The following is a 20069-nucleotide window of genomic DNA, read 5'->3' as shown; positions in this document are numbered from 1 at the left end:
CATCATTTCCGCCATTACCTTGGTAAAACCCTCGGGGCCGTGGAAAGCCCAAACGGCAATATCTGAAATTGGTAATGACAATCCTGCACCGCAAATCTTAGGAAGGCCTGATGAGGAGGATATATCGGGACGTGTAAGTAGGCATCCTTTAAGCAATCCTTTTTCCAAGCACTCATCTCTTCTCAGTCCTCCTGTCCACGCCGTCTCTTTGAAACTTTCAACACTCTCCTTCGCCCCCCTCCTCCTCCCCTCCCATCCTCCCTCACTGCCACTGACTTTGCCTCCTTCTTCATCTCCAAAATTGAGGATATCCGACACGACATCTCCCGCCGTCACCCCTCTGCTACCCCCCTGCCCCCTTTATCCCTCCCCTCCATCTATCCCACCCTGTCCTCCTTCCATCCCACTTCAGAAAAGGAAGTCCACTCCCTCATCTTATCCCCCCCCCCACCACCTGCCCCCTGGACCCCCTTCCCTCCTGTCTTCTCCGCTCCCTCTCCCCCACTGCCTGCTCCCACCTTGCTCACCTCTTTAACCTGTCCCTCTCCACCGGCATCTTCCCCTCACCATTCAAACATGCTCTGGTCTCGCCTATTCTCAAAAAACCCAACCTCGACCCCTCATCACCCACTAACTACCGCCCCATCTCTCTTCTCCCTTTCGCCTCCAAATTACTTGAACGACTAGTCTACAGCCGTCTCACAAGCTACCTCTCTGACAACTCCATCCTCGATCCACTACAATCTGGCTTTCGCCCACTCCACTCAACTGAGACTGCCCTGGTGAAAGTCACCAATGACCTGCTTTCGGCCAAATCCAGGGGCCACTTCTCTCTGCTCATCCTTCTGGACCTCTCTGCTGCCTTTGACACCGTAGATCATCCTCTCCTCCTCAGCACACTCCAAAACGCTGGCCTCTCTAGCACTGTCCTTGACTGGTTTTCTTCTTACCTCACTAACCGCTCCTTCTCTGTGTCTGCCTCAAGCACCACCTCACACCCTTCCATCCTTCCTGTTGGTGTCCCTCAAGGTTCTGTCCTTGGACCCCTTCTGTTCTCCCTGTACACCTCTTCCCTGGGTGCGCTCATTAACTCATTTGGCCTTCAATACCACCTCTATGCTGATGACACACAATTCTACCTCTCATCTCCTGATCTGTCCCCCTCTGTCCTCTCTCAGGTTTCCAGCTGCCTCTCTGCAATCTCCTCCTGGATGTCTGAACGCTCTCTAAAGCTCAACATGGACAAAACGGAACTCATCATCTTCCCCCCATCCAGAGCAACACCCCCGACCAATATCTCCATCATTGTTGACAACACCACCATCTCCCCCATTCCCCAACTCCGCTGCCTGGGCGTCACTCTTGACTCCTCCCTCTCCTTTGCACCTCACATCCAAGCTCTGGCACAATCCTGTCGTTTCCAGCTACACAACATTGCTCGTATCAGGCCATATCTCTCCCAGAGTGCAACTAAACTCATCATCCACTCACTAGTCATCTCACGACTTGACTACTGCAATGTCCTCCTCACTGGCCTCGCTTGCTCCCATCTTGCTCCCCTCCAATCTGTCCTGAACTCCGCAGCTAGGCTTATCTTCCTCTCCCGCCGCACCACATCTGCCACTCCCCTTCAACAAAATCTACACTGGCTCCCATTCCCCTACAGAATCCTCTTCAAACTCCTCACCCTCACATACAAGGCCATCTCTAATTCCACTGCTCCCTACATCTCCAACCTCCTTTCCCTTCATACTCCCTCCCGCCCCCTACGGTCGACTAATGACCGTCGCCTCTCCACCACCCTGGTCACTGCTTCCCATGCACGAGTTCAGGATTTTGCCCGTGCTGCACCCCTTCAGTGGAACGCACTCCCCCGCTCCATTAGACTCTCCCCAACCTTGCAAAGCTTCAAACGAGCACTAAAAACCCACCTATTCATCAAAGCATACCCTCCCGATGCATAACCCAGTGTTTAAGCCGCGCCTCCATCCCCCTGCCTCATGCCGTGAACATCTCAGCTTTGCTTGCATACTGTCATCAGGCTACCTCCCACTTACCTGCACCTCTTGTCATCTGTCTGTCACCCCTCCCCAATAGATTGTTAGCTCTTCAGAGCAGGGCCCTCTTTCCTCTTGTTATCTAAGCCCTCGTCTCAACACATTTCACTCACAGCTCTCCCCTACTCAACGACCATCTTTATCCTGCTAGTAAAGGCTCATCTCCATCTATGGCCACCAGCCTCTAGTAGTACGATGATCACTCCCTCAATACTTACATCTTAGCTGTATTATGTCTTGAGAATGTGTGGTGCTCTGTTACCTGTACTCTATTTCTGTTATTTATTTACTGTAATGCAATGTTTTGTCCCCTGTACTGTCCTTTGTACGGCGCTGCGAAACACATGTGGCGCCTTATAAATAAAATGTAATAATAATAATGTCGACTGACGCCATAAAATCCCCCCCTTCTAGGCTGGAGATCACAGCTCGAAGAGATTCCATCTTGAACTTTAAAGTTTTCAGTATGGATTGAGGGATTTTAGGTTCAGAATCGTTCTGACCGAGCCGTCCGGCTTCGGCACTACAAAGAGGCTCGAATAGAACCCTTCCCCCCGTTGGGACGGGGGAACCGGTACAATGACCCTCTGTTGACACAGCTTTTGTATCGCAGCATTTACTACTTTCCTTTCTGGAAGAGAAACTGGCAAGGACGACTTGAAAAAGCGGGGGTGGGGGGGGGTATCTCCTGAAACTCCAGTTTGTACCCTTGGGAGACTATGTCCTTGACCCAAGGATCCAGGGCCGATTGAACCCAAACCTGACTGAAGAATCGGAGACCGCCCCCCACCGGCACGGACTCCCGCAGGGGATCCCCAGCGTCATGCGGTGGACTTGGTAGAGGCGGGGGAGGACTTTTGGTCCTGGGTACCAGGCACGGCAGGTGACCTCTTTCCCCTTCCTCTACCCTTTGAAGCGAGGAAGGACGAGCCCTTTCCTTTTTTGTATTTATTAGGCTGAAAGGACTGCATCTGATAATGGGGAGCCTTTTTCTGTTGTGTGGGAACATAAGGAAGAAAAGATGACTTACCCGCAGTAGCGGTAGACACCAGGTCAGCAAGGCCATCACCAAACAAGACACTACCTTTAAAAGGAAGAGCCTTCATAGCTTTCTTGTAGTCGGCATCAGCATTCCATTGATGAATCCACAGCGCCCTCCTGGCCGAGACCGCCATGGCATTGGCTCTTGATCCCAAGAGGCCAATATCCCTCGCCGCATCCTTTAGGTAATCTGCAGCGTCCTTGATATAACCAAGAGTCAAAAGAATATTATCCTTATCAAGGGTATCCATATCAGAAGCTAAATTATCAGCCCACTTAGCAATAGCACTACTCACCCACGCCGACATCACAGCAGGTCTGAGTAATGCACCAGTAGTAACAAAAATGGCCTTCAACTTCGTCTCCTGTTTGCGATCCGCCGGATCCTTGAGGGCAGCCGTGTCAGGAGACGGAAGCGCCACCTTTTTGGACAATCGGGATAGAGCCTTGTCCACATTGGGTGACGACTCCCATTTCTCCCTGTCGTCAGAGGGGAAAGGATATGCCATAAAATTTCTCTTGGGAATCTGACACCTTTTGTCAGGCGACTCCCAAGCCTTTTCACAAAGAGCGTTCAGTTCATGAGAGGGGGGAAACGTCACCTCAGGTTTTTTTCCCTTATACAAACAAACCCTCTTATCTGGAACAGGGGGCTCTTCAGAAATATGCAAAACATCTTTAATAGCCACAATCATATACTGAATACTCTTAACTACCTTTGGATGTAAAGTAGCCTCATTGAAAACGACACTGGAATCCGAGTCTGTGTCGGTATCAGTATCTGCCATCTGGGCAACGGAACGTTTATGTGACCCTGAGGGGGTCTGTACCTGAGACAAAGCGTCCTCCATGGATTTTCTCCATGTTTGTGTCTGAGAATCTGATTTATCCAGCCTCTTAGACAATAAAGCCACATTTGCATTCAGTGCACTCAACATATTCACCCAATCAGCAGTCGGCTGTGCCGACATAGTCATTCCCAAATCTTTTTCTGCACCCCCAGTAACTTCCGAGGAGGAACACTCAGCCTCAGACATGTTGACACATAGTACCGACACACCCACACTCACACCGGCCAAATAAAGGGGACAGACCCACAGGGAAGCCTGTAGAGAGAACACAGAGGGAGTATGCCAGCTCACACCCCAGCGCCCATATACTACAAACAAATAATATATGGTGTTTGCGCTGTAATATACATATAAGCACCAAATTGCATGTGCCCCCCCCCCGTTTTGCTCCCTTGTTACTTGTAAGGAGCCTGGAGGACCGGGCCAGCGTCTCTGCAGCGGCTGTGGAGAGAGAAAATGGCGCTGGTGAGCTGTGCGGCTAAGCCCCGCCCCTTTCCGGCGCCCTGTAGTCCCGCTCAAATTTGAATTTTGTATACTGGCGGGGGTATCGTATACGGTGCCCGGGCACCGAATATGCCTTGTGCCAGTGTAAAAAAGCCTTCAGTAACTGCTGCCCAAAGCGCTCCCCCCCAGCGCCCTGCACCCTGTGAGTGCCGTTGGTGATGTGTGTGGGAGCATGTACCTCCGTCACTGAAGTCTTCTGTCGTCTGAAGCCTTCTGTTCTTCTAATACTAACCCGGCTTCTCTCTTCTGGCTTCTGTGAGGGGGGTGACGGCGCGGCTCCGGGAACAAGCAGCTAGGCGCACCAAGTGATCGAACCCTCTGGAGCTAATGGTGTCCAGTAGCCTAAAAAGCAGAGCCTTTGAACTAAGAAGAAGTAGGTCTGACTTCTCCCCCTCAGTCCCACGATGCAGGGAGCCTGTAGCCAGCAGGTCTCCCTGAAAATAAAAAACCTAACAAAAGTCTTGCCAGTGAAACTCAGTAGAGCTCCCCTAGTGTGTGTCCAGTCACTCCTGGGCACAGAATCTAACTGAGGTCTGGAGGAGGGGCATAAAGGGAGGAGCCAGTTCACACCCAGTCAAAGTCTTTTAGTGTGCCCATGTTCCCTGGATCCTGTCTATACCCCATGGTCCTTTTGGAGTCCCCAGCATCCTCTAGGACGTAAGAGAAATGTAAATAACACATGTAACTTTGGCAGGAAAGGTGGGCCGCTCTCAGCACTGGGCCCTATACTAGTTGCACTCCCTGCATCTATGGTAGATACGGTCGTGGCTGAAGGCTCTTTCACCTTTACATGACATGAGTTGAATATTTCTTATCTTGTTTGCCCTGTACCATTACAATTCTCATGCCTTTACATACTTTATTTCCCTAAACTGACTGTAACCTTCTGCAAATCAAGGACATTGCTAGGATCTGAACCAGAGTGCCAATGAGAAAATCTGACCATAGGTCATTCAAAATGTTATTTTTAAAATAAAAAATATATGGGTTTTAAGTTTTCCTCGCTGATTCGGAAGAAAGTGAAGGAGGACACATCACTTCAGCTGCCAACTTGCTCACCAGGAGCTCTTTACATCTCTTAAGATCTGAGTCGTTTGGAAAGAAAGACAATGCATAGGACTTGAACCTAGGATCAAGTACGGTTACCAAAATGTAGTGATCCGATTTCTAGATATTGTCAACCCTTGTATCCCCACTTAGCAAAAAAAGGGCTTGATCTACAAGTCCGGCATATTTTGCAGATTTGCCTTGTTTTTTCTTCTCCTTTAATTTCTCCAGCTGTTTTTCCTAAAGCCTAATTAGGGGAACCACCTGGCTTAAGCTAGCAGTGTCGGAACTGACTTCACAGTTCTGACAGAAGTGGCTACTTCGAAGGGTTTGAGCACCTTGCACAAGACAGAAAGTAACTTCCAGTGTGCTGGGCTGAGGTACATACCACCCCTTCCTCTCCCAAAGTCATGGCTCGGTTGTATAGCTATGAATGGCTTTATGCTGCTCGTCCATCTGCTGAAGCATATGAAGGGTGGAGTTCCACCTTGTCACCACCTCTTGCTTCAGTTAATGGAAGAGCAGATTCAACTCTTCTTGCAGCTGTTGCGGAATGCCGAAAATGCCCCCAAATCTTTCGGGCCACAGACAGCATCTCTTGCATGCTCCTGTCATTTTTAAACAAACGCTGAACCACCAGGTTTATCATGTGAGCAAAACAGGGGATGTGTTGGAATTCACCCAGCTGTAATGCTTTCACAATATTATTGGCATTATCCGAAATTACAAATCCTGAGGAGAGTCCAAGTGGGTTAAGCCATGTTGCTATCACATCCCTTAGTTTCTCTAAGAGGTTGTCAGAGGTACGTCTCTTAGTAAAGCCGGTGAAACACATAGTAGCCTGCCTTTGAATGAGCTGGTGATGTTTGCTAGATAGTACTGCTGCTGCTGCTAAAGGTGATTCAACTACCCAGTGGGCTGTCACACTCATATAATCTTTAGTTTGCCTACTCCCGCTTGTCCACATATCTGTGGTTAGGTGGACATTGGCTACAATGGCATTTATTAGGCCGTGAATGAGGTTTTTCTTAACATCCTGGTATAGCCGAGGAATGGCCTTTCTGGTGAAATGGAACCGAGATGGAATTTGGTACCATGGACATGCGGCCTCCATTAACTGCGTAAAGCCTACTGAACTGATGGCAGATATTGGACGCAGATCTGTTACTATCCAGGCAGTCATGGCGTCAGTGATACGCTGTGCGACTGGGCGAGAACTGACATACTTGTTTCACCTTGCCAAGCATTGCTGAACAGTCAGTTGTTTTTGGGAAATACTACTAGTACTAGCAGTTTTCTTGTTCCACTTCTGGGATGATGAACTACCCCCAGCAGCAGCAGGCCTTGCACTTAAGGATTCTTCTGCGGAATCCTGGAAAGGGGAGGATTCACCTAGTAATAACAAACTGGTTTCACGACCATCTCTGGTCAAAAATGAGGATATTGAGGTTATTAATGAAGGTGTTGGTGGTGGGGATCGCAGCTGCTGGTTCTAGTAGAGAGAAGAAAGACATTTGCTGCTGGACTGCTTGTTATTTTCTTAGCACCAGTTTCTGACACCCTACACCTGCTATAAGCTCGCTGCAGATGACGTAATAGCGTGGAGGTTCCTAAATGCTTAATGTCCCTACCTCTACTTATTTGGTTTCCATAAAGGATACAGATGGCTTGGCAAATGTTGTTAAGATTTGGGTGAAAATAATTCCACACATAGGAGGTGGATTTGTTGGTCCGATGCCCAGGCATGACAATGGCTGTCTTATCATGGGCAACAGATGCTTCCACTTGTGCCTGACTTATACATACACATCCTCATTCTCATCCTGAAGATCCTCATTAGTTCCATCGTCTGCTACACAAATACGCCCCTCATCCACTTGTATCTCCACGGTGACATCTTCAACAGCTAGGTCACCAGCAATACTTATGCTGCTCATCTCCACACATACAGAGGGAGCAGTAACGGTAGAAGGCAGCTTCTCTGAGAGTTTAGGCTCACACATATGAATTGGGGACGCAATTGGACTCTCCTCAGGGATTTTTTACATTTCTGTTTCTGAAGTTCAAACAGTTTGTTTTGCTGTCTTAGTGGTTTTCAGTTTTTGTACAACTCTAAAGTTTGAGTGACAAGGTCTTGTATTGTCACGAGAGGCAGAAGATGCCTCACTAACAGTTGCAGAATTATCAGTCATAAATATAGGCCAAGCCCTGGGTCTTTCCTTGCCACTGCGTGATGTGAATGGCATGTTGGCAATTTTACGTTTTTCTGCATAAACCAACTTTCTTTTTCTTACTGCTTGAGGTCTTTTTTTTCTTTACCAGTTGTGTAAATTGTCTATGCCATTGAGCATCAGCTTTAGTACTAGATTACATTATATCGGCATCATGACTGGTGGAAGCAGCTGGAGCGCTAGTATTTGGTTCTGTAAACTGATTGTTACCCATTTTTTAATTCACAGATAACAATTCACAAATCAGGGGTGCAGTGAACACAACAAACAATGTAAAGACGAGCAAACAAAGTATTTTTATTGGTTTTATTTTTGGGGGGGACGCAGATTGTGCCACACTGCGTTGAGTCATACAGTTTTAACACATGGTACTAAATACAAGTAACTATGGTGTACTAGTGTGCATTTATTTTGCACACAACAAACAATGTAGAGAGCAAAGAATTGTTTTTTATTTTTGGGGGGGATGCAGCTTGTCCCACACTGCGTTGAGTCAGACCGCTTTAACACACGGTACTAAATACAAGTAACTATGGTGTACTATTGTGCATTTGTTTTGCACACAACAAACAACGTAAAGAAGAGAAAAAAAAAAGATTTTTGTTTTATTTTTTTGGGGGGACGCACTGATACAGCCCTGATTGACCCTGACAGACCCTGATGGCCACTGACTGACAGAACTGTGATGAGCGTCTGACATAGGCCTGACTGACCTTGACACACCCCGATAGCAATGTGATGGACGCACTTACACAGCCTGATTGACCCTCACAGACCCTAATGGCCACTGACTGCAAGCACTGTGATGGATGTTCCACTTCTGACACAGCCCTGACAGACCCTGATGGCCACTGACTGCAAGCACTGTGATGGATGTTCCACTTCTGACACAGCCCTGACAGACCCTGATGGCCAGTGACAGCAGAGACTCTGACAGCCTGCCCTGAAAAGGACAGACTGACAGCACCCCACAGCAGAGCTCCTCGCAGCGTGGAATCGTGCAGGAAAATGGCGCCGAGCTGCGTGGCGTCGAGCCTTTATAGACTCGAAGTTTCACAAGAAATCCAACATGGGATGATGACGTTTGGCCTCTTGTGCGCTCCTGAGCTTGTCGTTACGTTCGTGGGCCGGGCTCGTGAACTCTCGAGACAGGCATGTTTAGAGCTGTTCTGATTCCACGGAATCAGAACCGCTCATCTCTAAAGATAGTACTAATTATTTATCTTAAAATGAATAATTATGGGAGCCTCCTATTAAGAATGATGCTCCCATTTACACAACTATTATTATGTTATCTGGGTGTGGATGTATAATGGGTATTATAGGCACCAGTCATCTCTGATGGGGGTGCTGGGTGATCTGGCCATTAGCTGCAGTGCGGCCGTGTCATTAATATACTCTGACAAGTCACTGCTGCTGACTCACTGAACTGAGCACAGATGCAGACAAGCAGTCTCCGTCCACAGTGTGATACAGCCGGCTATGTGCGTCAGCACGGTTGTATCACAGACTGATTTGTTGCTAACTGTGGACCTTCAGGGCTTCCATAGCTCTGTAGGACACAGTAGAGTGTGGATAACATGACCATGGCTGCTGTCGACAGTCATAGTCGAATCACCACCATGGTCATAGCCTCATAAGCTGCTTACCACAAGGGCATTTCTTGCAAGGAGGCAGCCCAGATTACTAGATGACAGAATGGCCTGGGGGCACATGGCACCCTGCCCGCCACTGCACACTTACATGTTCCATCTCCCACACTTCTGCTTCAGCCTCACTGGTATAGCTGAGCTAATCAGTGAGCCCAGCACTGTCGGAGAGAAGGCTTCCACTTGATAACAGCCTGTGATTGAGTTCTGCCTTAGGTAGAAGCTACTTGGCCCCCAACCCCTCCTCCCCTGAATTTCTACTCACTGGAAATTTAATATTCTCAGTCTGATAGCACTGATGACTCATTTAAGATTCAATAGCTGTCAATAAGGATGGAGCGTAACCATCAGCAAATAATGTGAAAAATGAACCAGGGTCCCTTCTATGGGGCATAAAACTAACAACCCATTAGGATGGGGACCCTTTCAAAGTGTTTATTGAAGTCTCTCCTTAGTTTGATGATTTTACTTGTAGCTCATGCAACTAGAAATAAAATAATACAAATACACAATACTTGTTCATAAGCGTCTAGTACAGTACCTTGGTCTTTTGGTTGCTTCTTACGAACAGATTGCCACTCATTTCTTTCACTTTCATGTTCACTTTGCGGACCATAATGAGACTGCTCACCTGACTTGCCTGCAGTAAATAAATAAATAAAATATGCAATTTGTACACAGTGAACTAAGGGGGTCATTCCGACCTGATCGCATGCTGCTGTTTTTCGCAGCGCAGCGATCAGGTCACTACTGCACATGCGTATGCACCGCAATGCGCAGGCGCGTTGTACGGGTACAAAGCGGATTGATGCTGTGAGATGGATTTAACGAAGAATCCATTCACATAGCCGATCGCAAGGAGACTGACAGGAAGAGGGCGTTCGTGGGTGTCAACTGACCGTTTTCTGGGAGTGTTTGGAAAAATGCAGGCGTGTCCAAGCGTTTGCAGGGCGGGTGTCTGATGTCAATTCCGGCCCCAGACAGGCTCCAGTGATCACAAGGGCTGAGTAAGTTCTGAGCTACTCAGAAACTGCACAAATTGTTTTTGTACTGCTGGGTTGCACATTCGATCGCACACTTGCACAGCAAATATACACTCCCAAGTGGGTGGCGACTATGCATTTGCACGGCTGCAAAAAGTAGCTAGCGAGCGATCAACTCGGAATGACCCCCTAAATCTTGACATATACTGTATAATGACTGCTATTTATCTGGTTTCATGCACACACCAATAGTTAATTAGATAAGGGTAAATCAGCCAGTGAATTAACACTACCAGTGAATTAACATTTTCAGGTTTAAAGTATTAAAGCAAGATTTAATTTTCTCATATAATAATAACAAGTCTCTACTTTTATGCTCTAAAACCTTATTATATTAGGTAGATTCTGATTTGATCCTGAACTCACTTGACTTGGTTGTAAATGGATTTCTGTTTCTGGTTTGAATGAGTCTGAATTGCCTTTCCCTCAAAATACAGGTTGAGTATCCCATATCCAAATATTCCGAAATACGGAATATTCCGAAATACGGACTTTTTTGAGTGAGAGTGAGATAGAGAAACCCTTGTTTTTCGATCACTCAATGTACACAAACTTTGTTTAATACACAAAGTTATTAAAAATATTGTATTAAATGACCTTCTGGCTGTGTGTATAAGGTGTATATGAAACATTAATGAATTGTGTGAATGTAGACACACTTTGTTTAATGCACAAAGTTATAAAAAATATTGGCTAAAATAACCTTCAGGCTGTGTGTATAAGGAGTATATGTAACATAAATGCATTCTGTGCTTAGATTTAGGTCCCATCACCATGATATCTCATTATGGTACGCAATTATTCCGAAATACGGAAAAATCTGATATCCAAAATACGTCTGGTCCCAAGCATTTTGGATAAGGGATACTCAACCTGTAATAAGGTAATGTGCTGCCTAATTTATACTAAAACGTTATAAAATAACAATTTACAGTGTTTAAACCTCAATATATAAGGGTAAAATTAAAAGGGTTAAAATTTGATACCCTGGGGTAAATTTACTAAGGTCCCGATTTTGATCGAGATGCCGTTTTTTCTTCAAAGTGTCATCTCGGTAATTTACTAAACTTAAATCACGGCAGTGATGAGGGCATTCGTAATTTTTGGGAAGTCCAACAAAAAAAATACAAATGAATACACCATCGGTCAAAACGCGGCTGTTTAAGTATGAATCTCGGTAATTTACTAAGAAGTGCAAAGCAAAAAACAAACAAACACTGCCGTGAAAAATTACAACTCGTAAAAAAGTGCTAAAAAAAAACAGACCTGCTTTTTTAATCCGTGATTGTATAGGCATGCAGGGATCCATGAGATCCGTGCATGTATATCAGTGGGAAGGGGTGGGAAAGTGGTTATTTTCATTAAAAAAATTGCGTGGGGTCCCCCCTCCTAAGCATAACCAGCCTCGGGCTCTTTGAGCCGATCCTGGTTGCAGAAATATGGGGAAAAAATTGACAGGGGTTCCCCCATATTTAAGCAACCAGCATTGGGCTCTGCGCCTGGTCCTGGTTCCAAAAATACGGGGGACAAAAAGAGTAGGGGTCCCCCGTATTTTTAAAACCAGCACCGGGCTCCACTAGCTGGACAGATAATGCCACAGCCGGGGGTCACTTTTATATAGTGCCCTGCGGCCGTGGCATAAAAAATCCAACTAGTCACCCCTGGCCGGGGTACCCTGGGGGAGTGGGGACCCCTTCAATCAAGGGGTCCCCCCCCCCAGCCACCCAAGGGCCAGGGGTGAAGCCCGAGGCTGTCCCCCCCCATCCAATGGGCTGCGGATGGGGGGGCTGATAGCCTTTTGTGATAATGAAAAGATATTGTTTTTAGTAGCAGTACTACAAGGCCCAGCAAGCCTCCCCCGCATGCTGGTACTTGGAGAACCACAAGTACCAGCATGCGGTGGAAAAACGGGCCCGCTGGTACCTGTAGTACTACTACTAAAAAAATACCCAAAAAAAGACAAGACACACACACCGTGAAAGTAAAGATTTATTACATACATGCACACAAACATACATACATACTTACCTTATGTTCACACGCAGGTCGGTCCTCTTCTCCAGTAGAATCCAAGGGGTACCTGTTGAATAAATTCTACTCACCAGATCCAGGGTCCCAGGGTCCTCGGGGCAACCATTTGTAATCCAGGTACTTGAATAAAATAACAAAACGGATACCCGAGCCACGAACTGAAAGGGGCCCCATGTTTTCACATGGGACTCCTTTCCCCGAATGCCAGAAACCCACTCTGACTTCTGTCTAAGTGGGTTTCTTCAGCCAATCAGGGAGCGCCACGTTGTAGCACTCTCCTGATCGGCTGTGTGCTCCTGTACTGAGTGACAGGCGGCACACGGCAGTGTTACAATGTAGCGCCTATGCGCTCCATTGTAACCAATGGTGTGAACTTTCTGCTCAGCGGTGACGTCACTTTAGGTCAACCGCAGGGCAGAAAGTTCCCACCATTGGTTACAATGGAGCGCATAGGCGCTACATTGTAACACTGCCGTGTGCCGCCTGTCAGACAGTACAGGAGCACACAGCCGATCAGGAGGGTGCTACAACGTAGCGCTCCCTGATTGGCTGAAGAAACCCACTTAGACATCAGTCAGAGTGGGTTTCTGGCATTCGGGGAAAGGAGTCCCATGTGAAAACTAGAGATGAGCGCCTGAAATTTTTCGGGTTTTGTGTTTTGGTTTTGGGTTCGGTTCCGCGGCCGTGTTTTGGGTTCGAACGCGTTTTGGCAAAACCTCACCGAATTTTTTTTGTCGGATTCGGGTGTGTTTTGGATTCGGGTGTTTTTTTCAAAAAACACTAAAAAACAGCTTAAATCCTAGAATTTGGGGGTCATTTTGATCCCAAAGTATTATTAACCTCAAAAACCATAATTTACACTCATTTTCAGTCTATTCTGAATACCTCACACCTCACAATATTATTTTTAGTCCTAAAATTTGCACCGAGGTCGCTGTGTGAGTAAGATAAGCGACCCTAGTGGCCGACACAAACACCGGGCCCATCTAGGAGTGGCACTGCAGTGTCACGCAGGATGTCCCTTCCAAAAAACCCTCCCCAAACAGCACATGACGCAAAGAAAAAAAGAGGCGCAATGAGGTAGCTGTGTGAGTAAGATTAGCGACCCTAGTGGCCGACACAAACACCGGGCCCATCTAGGAGTGGCACTGCAGTGTCACGCAGGATGGCCCTTCCAAAAAACCCTCCCCAAACAGCACATGACGCAAAGAAAAAAAGAGGCGCAATGAGGTAGCTGTGTGAGTAAGATTAGCGACCCTAGTGGCCGACACAAACACCGGGCCCATCTAGGAGTGGCACTGCAGTGTCACGCAGGATGTCCCTTCCAAAAAACCCTCCCCAAACAGCACATGACGCAAAGAAAAAAAGAGGCGCAATGAGGTAGCTGTGTGAGTAAGATAAGCGACCCTAGTGGCCGACACAAACACCGGGCCCATCTAGGAGTGGCACTGCAGTGTCACGCAGGATGTCCCTTCCAAAAAACCCTCCCCAAACAGCACATGACGCAAAGAAAAAAAGAGGCGCAATGAGGTAGCTGACTGTGTGAGTAAGATTAGCGACCCAAGTGGCCGACACAAACACCGGGCCCATTTAGGAGTGGCACTGCAGTGTCACGCAGGATGTCCCTTCCAAAAAACCCTCCCCAATCAGCACATGATGCAAAGAAAAAGAAAAGAAAAAAGAGGTGCAAGATGGAATTGTCCTTGGGCCCTCCCACCCACCCTTATGTTGTATAAACAAAACAGGACATGCACACTTTAACCAACCCATCATTTCAGTGACAGGGTCTGCCACACGACTGTGACTGATATGACGGGTTGGTTTGGACCCCCCCAAAAAAGAAGCAATTAATCTCTCCTTGCACAAACTGGCTCTACAGAGGCAAGATGTCCACCTCATCATCACCCTCCGATATATCACCGTGTACATCCCCCTCCTCACAGATTATCAATTCGTCCCCACTGGAATCCACCATCTCAGCTCCCTGTGTACTTTGTGGAGGCAATTGCTGCTGGTCAATGTCTCCGCGGAGGAATTGATTATAATTCATTTTAATGAACATCATCTTCTCCACATTTTCTGGATGTAACCTCGTACGCCGATTGCTGACAAGGTGAGCGGCGGCACTAAACACTCTTTCGGAGTACACACTTGTGGGAGGGCAACTTAGGTAGAATAAAGCCAGTTTGTGCAAGGGCCTCCAAATTGCCTCTTTTTCCTGCCAGTATAAGTACGGACTGTGTGACGTGCCTACTTGGATGCGGTCACTCATATAATCCTCCACCATTCTATCAATGTTGAGAGAATCATATGCAGTGACAGTAGACGACATGTCCGTAATCGTTGTCAGGTCCTTCAGTCCGGACCAGATGTCAGCATCAGCAGTCGCTCCAGACTGCCCTGCATCACCGCCAGCGGGTGGGCTCGGAATTCTGAGCCTTTTCCTCGCACCCCCAGTTGCGGGAGAATGTGAAGGAGGAGATGTTGACAGGTCGCGTTCCGCTTGACTTGACAATTTTGTCACCAGCAGGTCTTTCAACCCCAGCAGACTTGTGTCTGCCGGAAAGAGAGATCCAAGGTAGGCTTTAAATCTAGGATCGAGCACGGTGGCCAAAATGTAGTGCTCTGATTTCAACAGATTGACCACCCGTGAATCCTTGTTAAGCGAATTAAGGGCTCCATCCACAAGTCCCACATGCCTAGCGGAATCGCTCCGTGTTAGCTCCTCCTTCAATGTCTCCAGCTTCTTCTGCAAAAGCCTGATGAGGGGAATGACCTGACTCAGGCTGGCAGTGTCTGAACTGACTTCACGTGTGGCAAGTTCAAAGGGCATCAGAACCTTGCACAACGTTGAAATCATTCTCCACTGCGCTTGAGACAGGTGCATTCCACCTACTATATCGTGCTCAATTGTATAGGCTTGAATGGCCTTTTGCTGCTCCTCCAACCTCTGAAGCATATAGAGGGTTGAATTCCACCTCGTTACCACTTCTTGCTTCAGATGATGGCAGGGCAGGTTCAGTAGTTTTTGGTGGTGCTCCAGTCTTACGTGGTGCCTGTACGCCGAAAGTGTCCCGCAATTCTTCTGGCCACCGACAGCATCTCTTGCACGCCCCTGTCGTTTTTTTAAAAATTCTGCACCACCAAATTCAAGGTATGTGCAAAACATGGGACGTGCTGGAATTTGCCCATATTTAATGCACACACAATATTGCTGGCGTTGTCCGATGCCACAAATCCACAGGAGAGTCCAATTGGGGTAAGCCATTCCGCGATGATCTTCCTCAGTTGCCGTAAGAGGTTTTCAGCTGTGTGCGTATTCTGGAAAGCGGTGATACAAAGCGTAGCCTGCCTAGGAAAGAGTTGGCGTTTGCGAGATGCTGCTACTGGTGCCGCCGCTGCTGTTCTTGCGGCGGGAGTCCATACATCTACCCAGTGGGCTGTCACAGTCATATAGTCCTGACCCTGCCCTGCTCCACTTGTCCACATGTCCGTGGTTAAGTGGACATTGGGTACAACTGCATTTTTTAGGACACTGGTGAGTCTTTTTCTGACGTCCGTGTACATTCTCGGTATCGCCTGCCTAGAGAAGTGGAACCTAGATGGTATTTGGTAACGGGGGCACACTGCCTCAATAAATTGTCTAGTTCCCTGTGAACTAACGGCGGATACCGGACGCACGTCTAACACCAACATAGTTGTCAAGGGCTCAGTTATCCGCTTTGCAGTAGGATGACTGCTGTGATATTTCATCTTCCTCGCAAAGGACTGTTGAACAGTCAATTGCTTACTGGAAGTAGTACAAGTGGGCTTACGACTTCCCCTCTGGGATGACCATCGACTCCCAGCGGCAACAACAGCAGCGCCAGCAGCAGTAGGCGTTACACGCAAGGATGCACCGGAGGAATCCCAGGCAGGAGAGGACTCGTCAGAATTGCCAGTGACATGGCCTGCAGGACTATTGGCATTCCTGGGGAAGGAGGAAATTGACACTGAGGGAGTTGGTGGGGTGGTTTGCGTGAGCTTGGTTACAAGAGGAAGGGATTTACTGGTCAGTGGACTGCTTCCGCTGTCACCCAAAGTTTTTGAACTTGTCACTGACTTATTATGAATGCGCTGCAGGTGACGTATAAGGGAGGATGTTCCGAGGTGGTTAACGTCCTTACCCCTACTTATTACAGCTTGACAAAGGGAACACACGGCTTGACACCTGTTGTCCGCATTTCTGGTGAAATACCTCCACACCGAAGAGCTGATTTTTTTTGGTATTTTCACCTGGCATGTCAACGGCCATATTCCTCCCACGGACAACAGGTGTCTCCCCGGGTGCCTGACTTAAACAAACCACCTCACCATCAGAATCCTCCTGGTCAATTTCCTCCCCAGCGCCAGCAACACCCATATCCTCCTCATCCTGGTGTACTTCAACACTGACATCTTCAATCTGACTATCAGGAACTGGACTGCGGGTGCTCCTTCCAGCACTTGCAGGGGGCGTGCAAATGGTGGAAGGCGCATGCTCTTCACGTCCAGTGTTGGGAAGGTCAGGCATCGCAACCGACACTATTGGACTCTCCTTGTGGATTTGGGATTTCGAAGAATGCACAGTTCTTTGCTGTGCTGCTTTTGCCAGCTTGAGTCTTTTCATTTTTCTAGCGAGAGGCTGAGTGCTTCCATCCTCATGTGAAGCTGAACCACTAGCCATGAACATAGGCCAGGGCCTCAGCCGTTCCTTGCCACTCCGTGTCGTAAATGGCATATTGGCAAGTTTACGCTTCTCCTCCGACAATTTTATTTTAGGTTTTGGAGTCCTTTTTTTTCTGATATTTGGTGTTTTGGATTTGACATGCTCTGTACTATGACATTGGGCATCGGCCTTGGCAGACGACGTTGCTGGCATTTCATCGTCTCGGCCATGACTAGTGGCAGCAGCTTCAGCACGAGGTGGAAGTGGATCTTGATCTTTCCCTAATTTTGGAACCTCAACATTTTTGTTCTCCATATTTTAATAGGCACAACTAAAAGGCACCTCAGGTAAACAATGGAGATGGATACTAGTATACAATTATGGACTGCCTGCCGAGTGCAGACACAGAGGTAGCCACAGCCGTGAACTACCGTACTGTACTGTGTCTGCTGCTAATATAGACTGGTTGATAAAGAGATAGTATACTCGTAACTAGTATGACTATAAAGAAAGAAAAAAAAACCACGGTTAGGTGGTATATACAATTATGGACGGGCTGCCGAGTGCCGACACAGAGGTAGCCACAGCCGTGAACTACCGCACTGTACTGTGTCTGCTGCTAATATATAGACTGGTTGATAAAGAGATAGTATACTCGTAACTAGTATGTATGTATAAAGAAAGAAAAAAAAACCACGGTTAGGTGGTATATACAATTATGGACGGGCTGCCGAGTGCCGACACAGAGGTAGCCACAGCCGTGAACTACCGCACTGTACTGTGTCTGCTGCTAATATAGACTGGTTGATAAAGAGATAGTATACTCGTAACTAGTATGTATGTATAAAGAAAGAAAAAAAAACCACGGTTAGGTGGTATATACAATTATGGACGGGCTGCCGAGTGCCGACACAGAGGTAGCCACAGCCGTGAACTACCGCACTGTACTGTGTCTGCTGCTAATATAGACTGGTTGATAAAGAGATAGTATACTCGTAACTAGTATGTATGTATAAAGAAAGAAAAAAAAACCACGGTTAGGTGGTATATACAATTATGGACGGGCTGCCGAGTGCCGACACAGAGGTAGCCACAGCCGTGAACTACCGCACTGTACTGTGTCTGCTGCTAATATAGACTGGTTGATAAAGAGATAGTATACTCGTAACTAGTATGACTATAAAGAAAGAAAAAAAAACCACGGTTAGGTGGTATATACAATTATGGACGGGCTGCCGAGTGCCGACACAGAGGTAGCCACAGCCGTGAACTACCGCACTGTACTGTGTCTGCTGCTAATATAGACTGGTTGATAAAGAGATAGTATACTACTAATATTATATATACTGGTGGTCAGGTCACTGGTCACTAGTCACACTGGCAGTGGCACTCCTGCAGCAAAAGTGTGCACTGTTTAATTTTAATATAATATTATGTACTCCTGGCTCCTGCTATAACCTATAACTGGCACTGCAGTGCTCCCCAGTCTCCCCCACAATTATAAGCTGTGTGAGCTGAGCACAGTCAGATATATATATACATTGATGCAGCACACTGGGCTGAGCAGTGCACACAGATATGGTATGTGACTGAGTCACTGTGTGTATCGTTTTTTTCAGGCAGAGAACGGATATATTAAATAAAACAAACAACTGCACTGTCTGGTGGTCACTGTGGTCGTCAGTCACTAAACTCTGCACTCTCTTCTACAGTATCACAGCCTCAGGTCAATCTCTCTCTCTCAACCCTAATCTAAATGGAGAGGACGCCAGCCACGTCCTCTCCCTATCAATCTCAATGCACGTGTGAAAATGGCGGCGACGCGCGGCTCCTTATATAGAATCCGAGTCTCGCGAGAATCCGACAGCGTCATGATGACGTTCGGGCGCGCTCAGGTTAACCGAGCAAGGCGGGAGGATCCGAGTCTGCTCGGACCCGTGAAAAAAACATGAAGTTCGTGCGGGTTCGGATTCAGAGAAACCGAACCCGCTCATCTCTAGTGAAAACATGGGGCCCCTTTCAGTGCGTGGCTCGGCTCTCCGTTTTGTTATTTTATTCAAGTACCTGGATTACAAATGGTTGCCCCGCGGACCCTGGGACCCTGGATCTGGTGAGTAGAATTTATTCAACAGGTACCCCTTGGATTCTACTGGAGAAGAGGACAGACCCTCGTGTGAACATAAGGTAAGTATGTATGTATGTTTGTGTGGATGTATGTAATAAATCTTTACTTTCACGGTGTGTGTGTCTTGTATTTTTTTGGGTATTTTTTAGAGATGAGCGGATTCGGTTTTACTCGGTTTTACTCGGTTCTCAAAACCGAATCTTATTGGCTCACGGATGTCACGTGTTTTGGATAGCCAATAAGATTCGGTTTTGAGAACCGAGTAAAACCGAGTAAAACCGAATCCGCTCATCTCTAATATTTTTTAAGTAATAGTACTACAGGTACCAGCGGGCCCGTTTTTCCGCCGCATGCTGGTACTTGTGGTTCTCCAAGTACCAGCATGCGGGGGAGGCTTGCTTGGACTTGTAGTACTGCTACTAAAAACAATATCTTTTCATTATCACAAAAGGCTATCACCCCCCCCATCCGCAGCCCATTGGATGGGGGGGGACAGCCTCGGGCTTCACCCCTGGCCCTTGGGTGGCTGGGGGGGGGACCCCTTGATTGAAGGGGTCCCCACTCCCCCAGGGTACCCCGGCCAGGGGTGACTAGTTGGATTTTTGATGCCACGGCCGCAGGGCACTATATAAAAGTGACCCCCGGCTGTGGCATTATCTGTCCAGCTAGTGGAGCCCGGTGCTGGTTTTAAAAATACGGGGGACCCCTACTCTTTTTGTCCCCCGTATTTTTGGAACCAGGACCAGGCACAGAGCCCGATGCTGGTTGCTTAAATATGGGGGAACCCCTGTCATTTTTTTCAC

The 20069-nt window shown here is 47.5% G+C and overlaps 1 protein-coding gene across 4 annotated transcripts in view; it reads right to left on the bottom strand.

Moving 5' to 3' along the window:
• The window catches only part of FAM120B (family with sequence similarity 120 member B), a 650519-nt gene that overhangs the window by 30740 nt on the left and 599710 nt on the right, over window positions 1-20069 (bottom strand). For all 4 annotated transcript variants that reach the window (XM_063917695.1, XM_063917694.1, XM_063917697.1 and 1 more), the window contains one exon: window positions 9922-10020. In XM_063917695.1, coding sequence (XP_063773765.1) covers window positions 9922-10020 — 99 coding nt within the window. The remainder of the gene's footprint in view (window positions 1-9921; window positions 10021-20069) is intronic.

This window comes from Pseudophryne corroboree, chromosome 4 (assembly GCF_028390025.1).
Source record: "Pseudophryne corroboree isolate aPseCor3 chromosome 4, aPseCor3.hap2, whole genome shotgun sequence".
NCBI lineage: Eukaryota > Metazoa > Chordata > Amphibia > Anura > Myobatrachidae > Pseudophryne > Pseudophryne corroboree.
The sequence above is the reverse complement of the archived record's forward strand: the minus strand, read 5'-3'. Positions and strand labels throughout refer to the sequence as shown.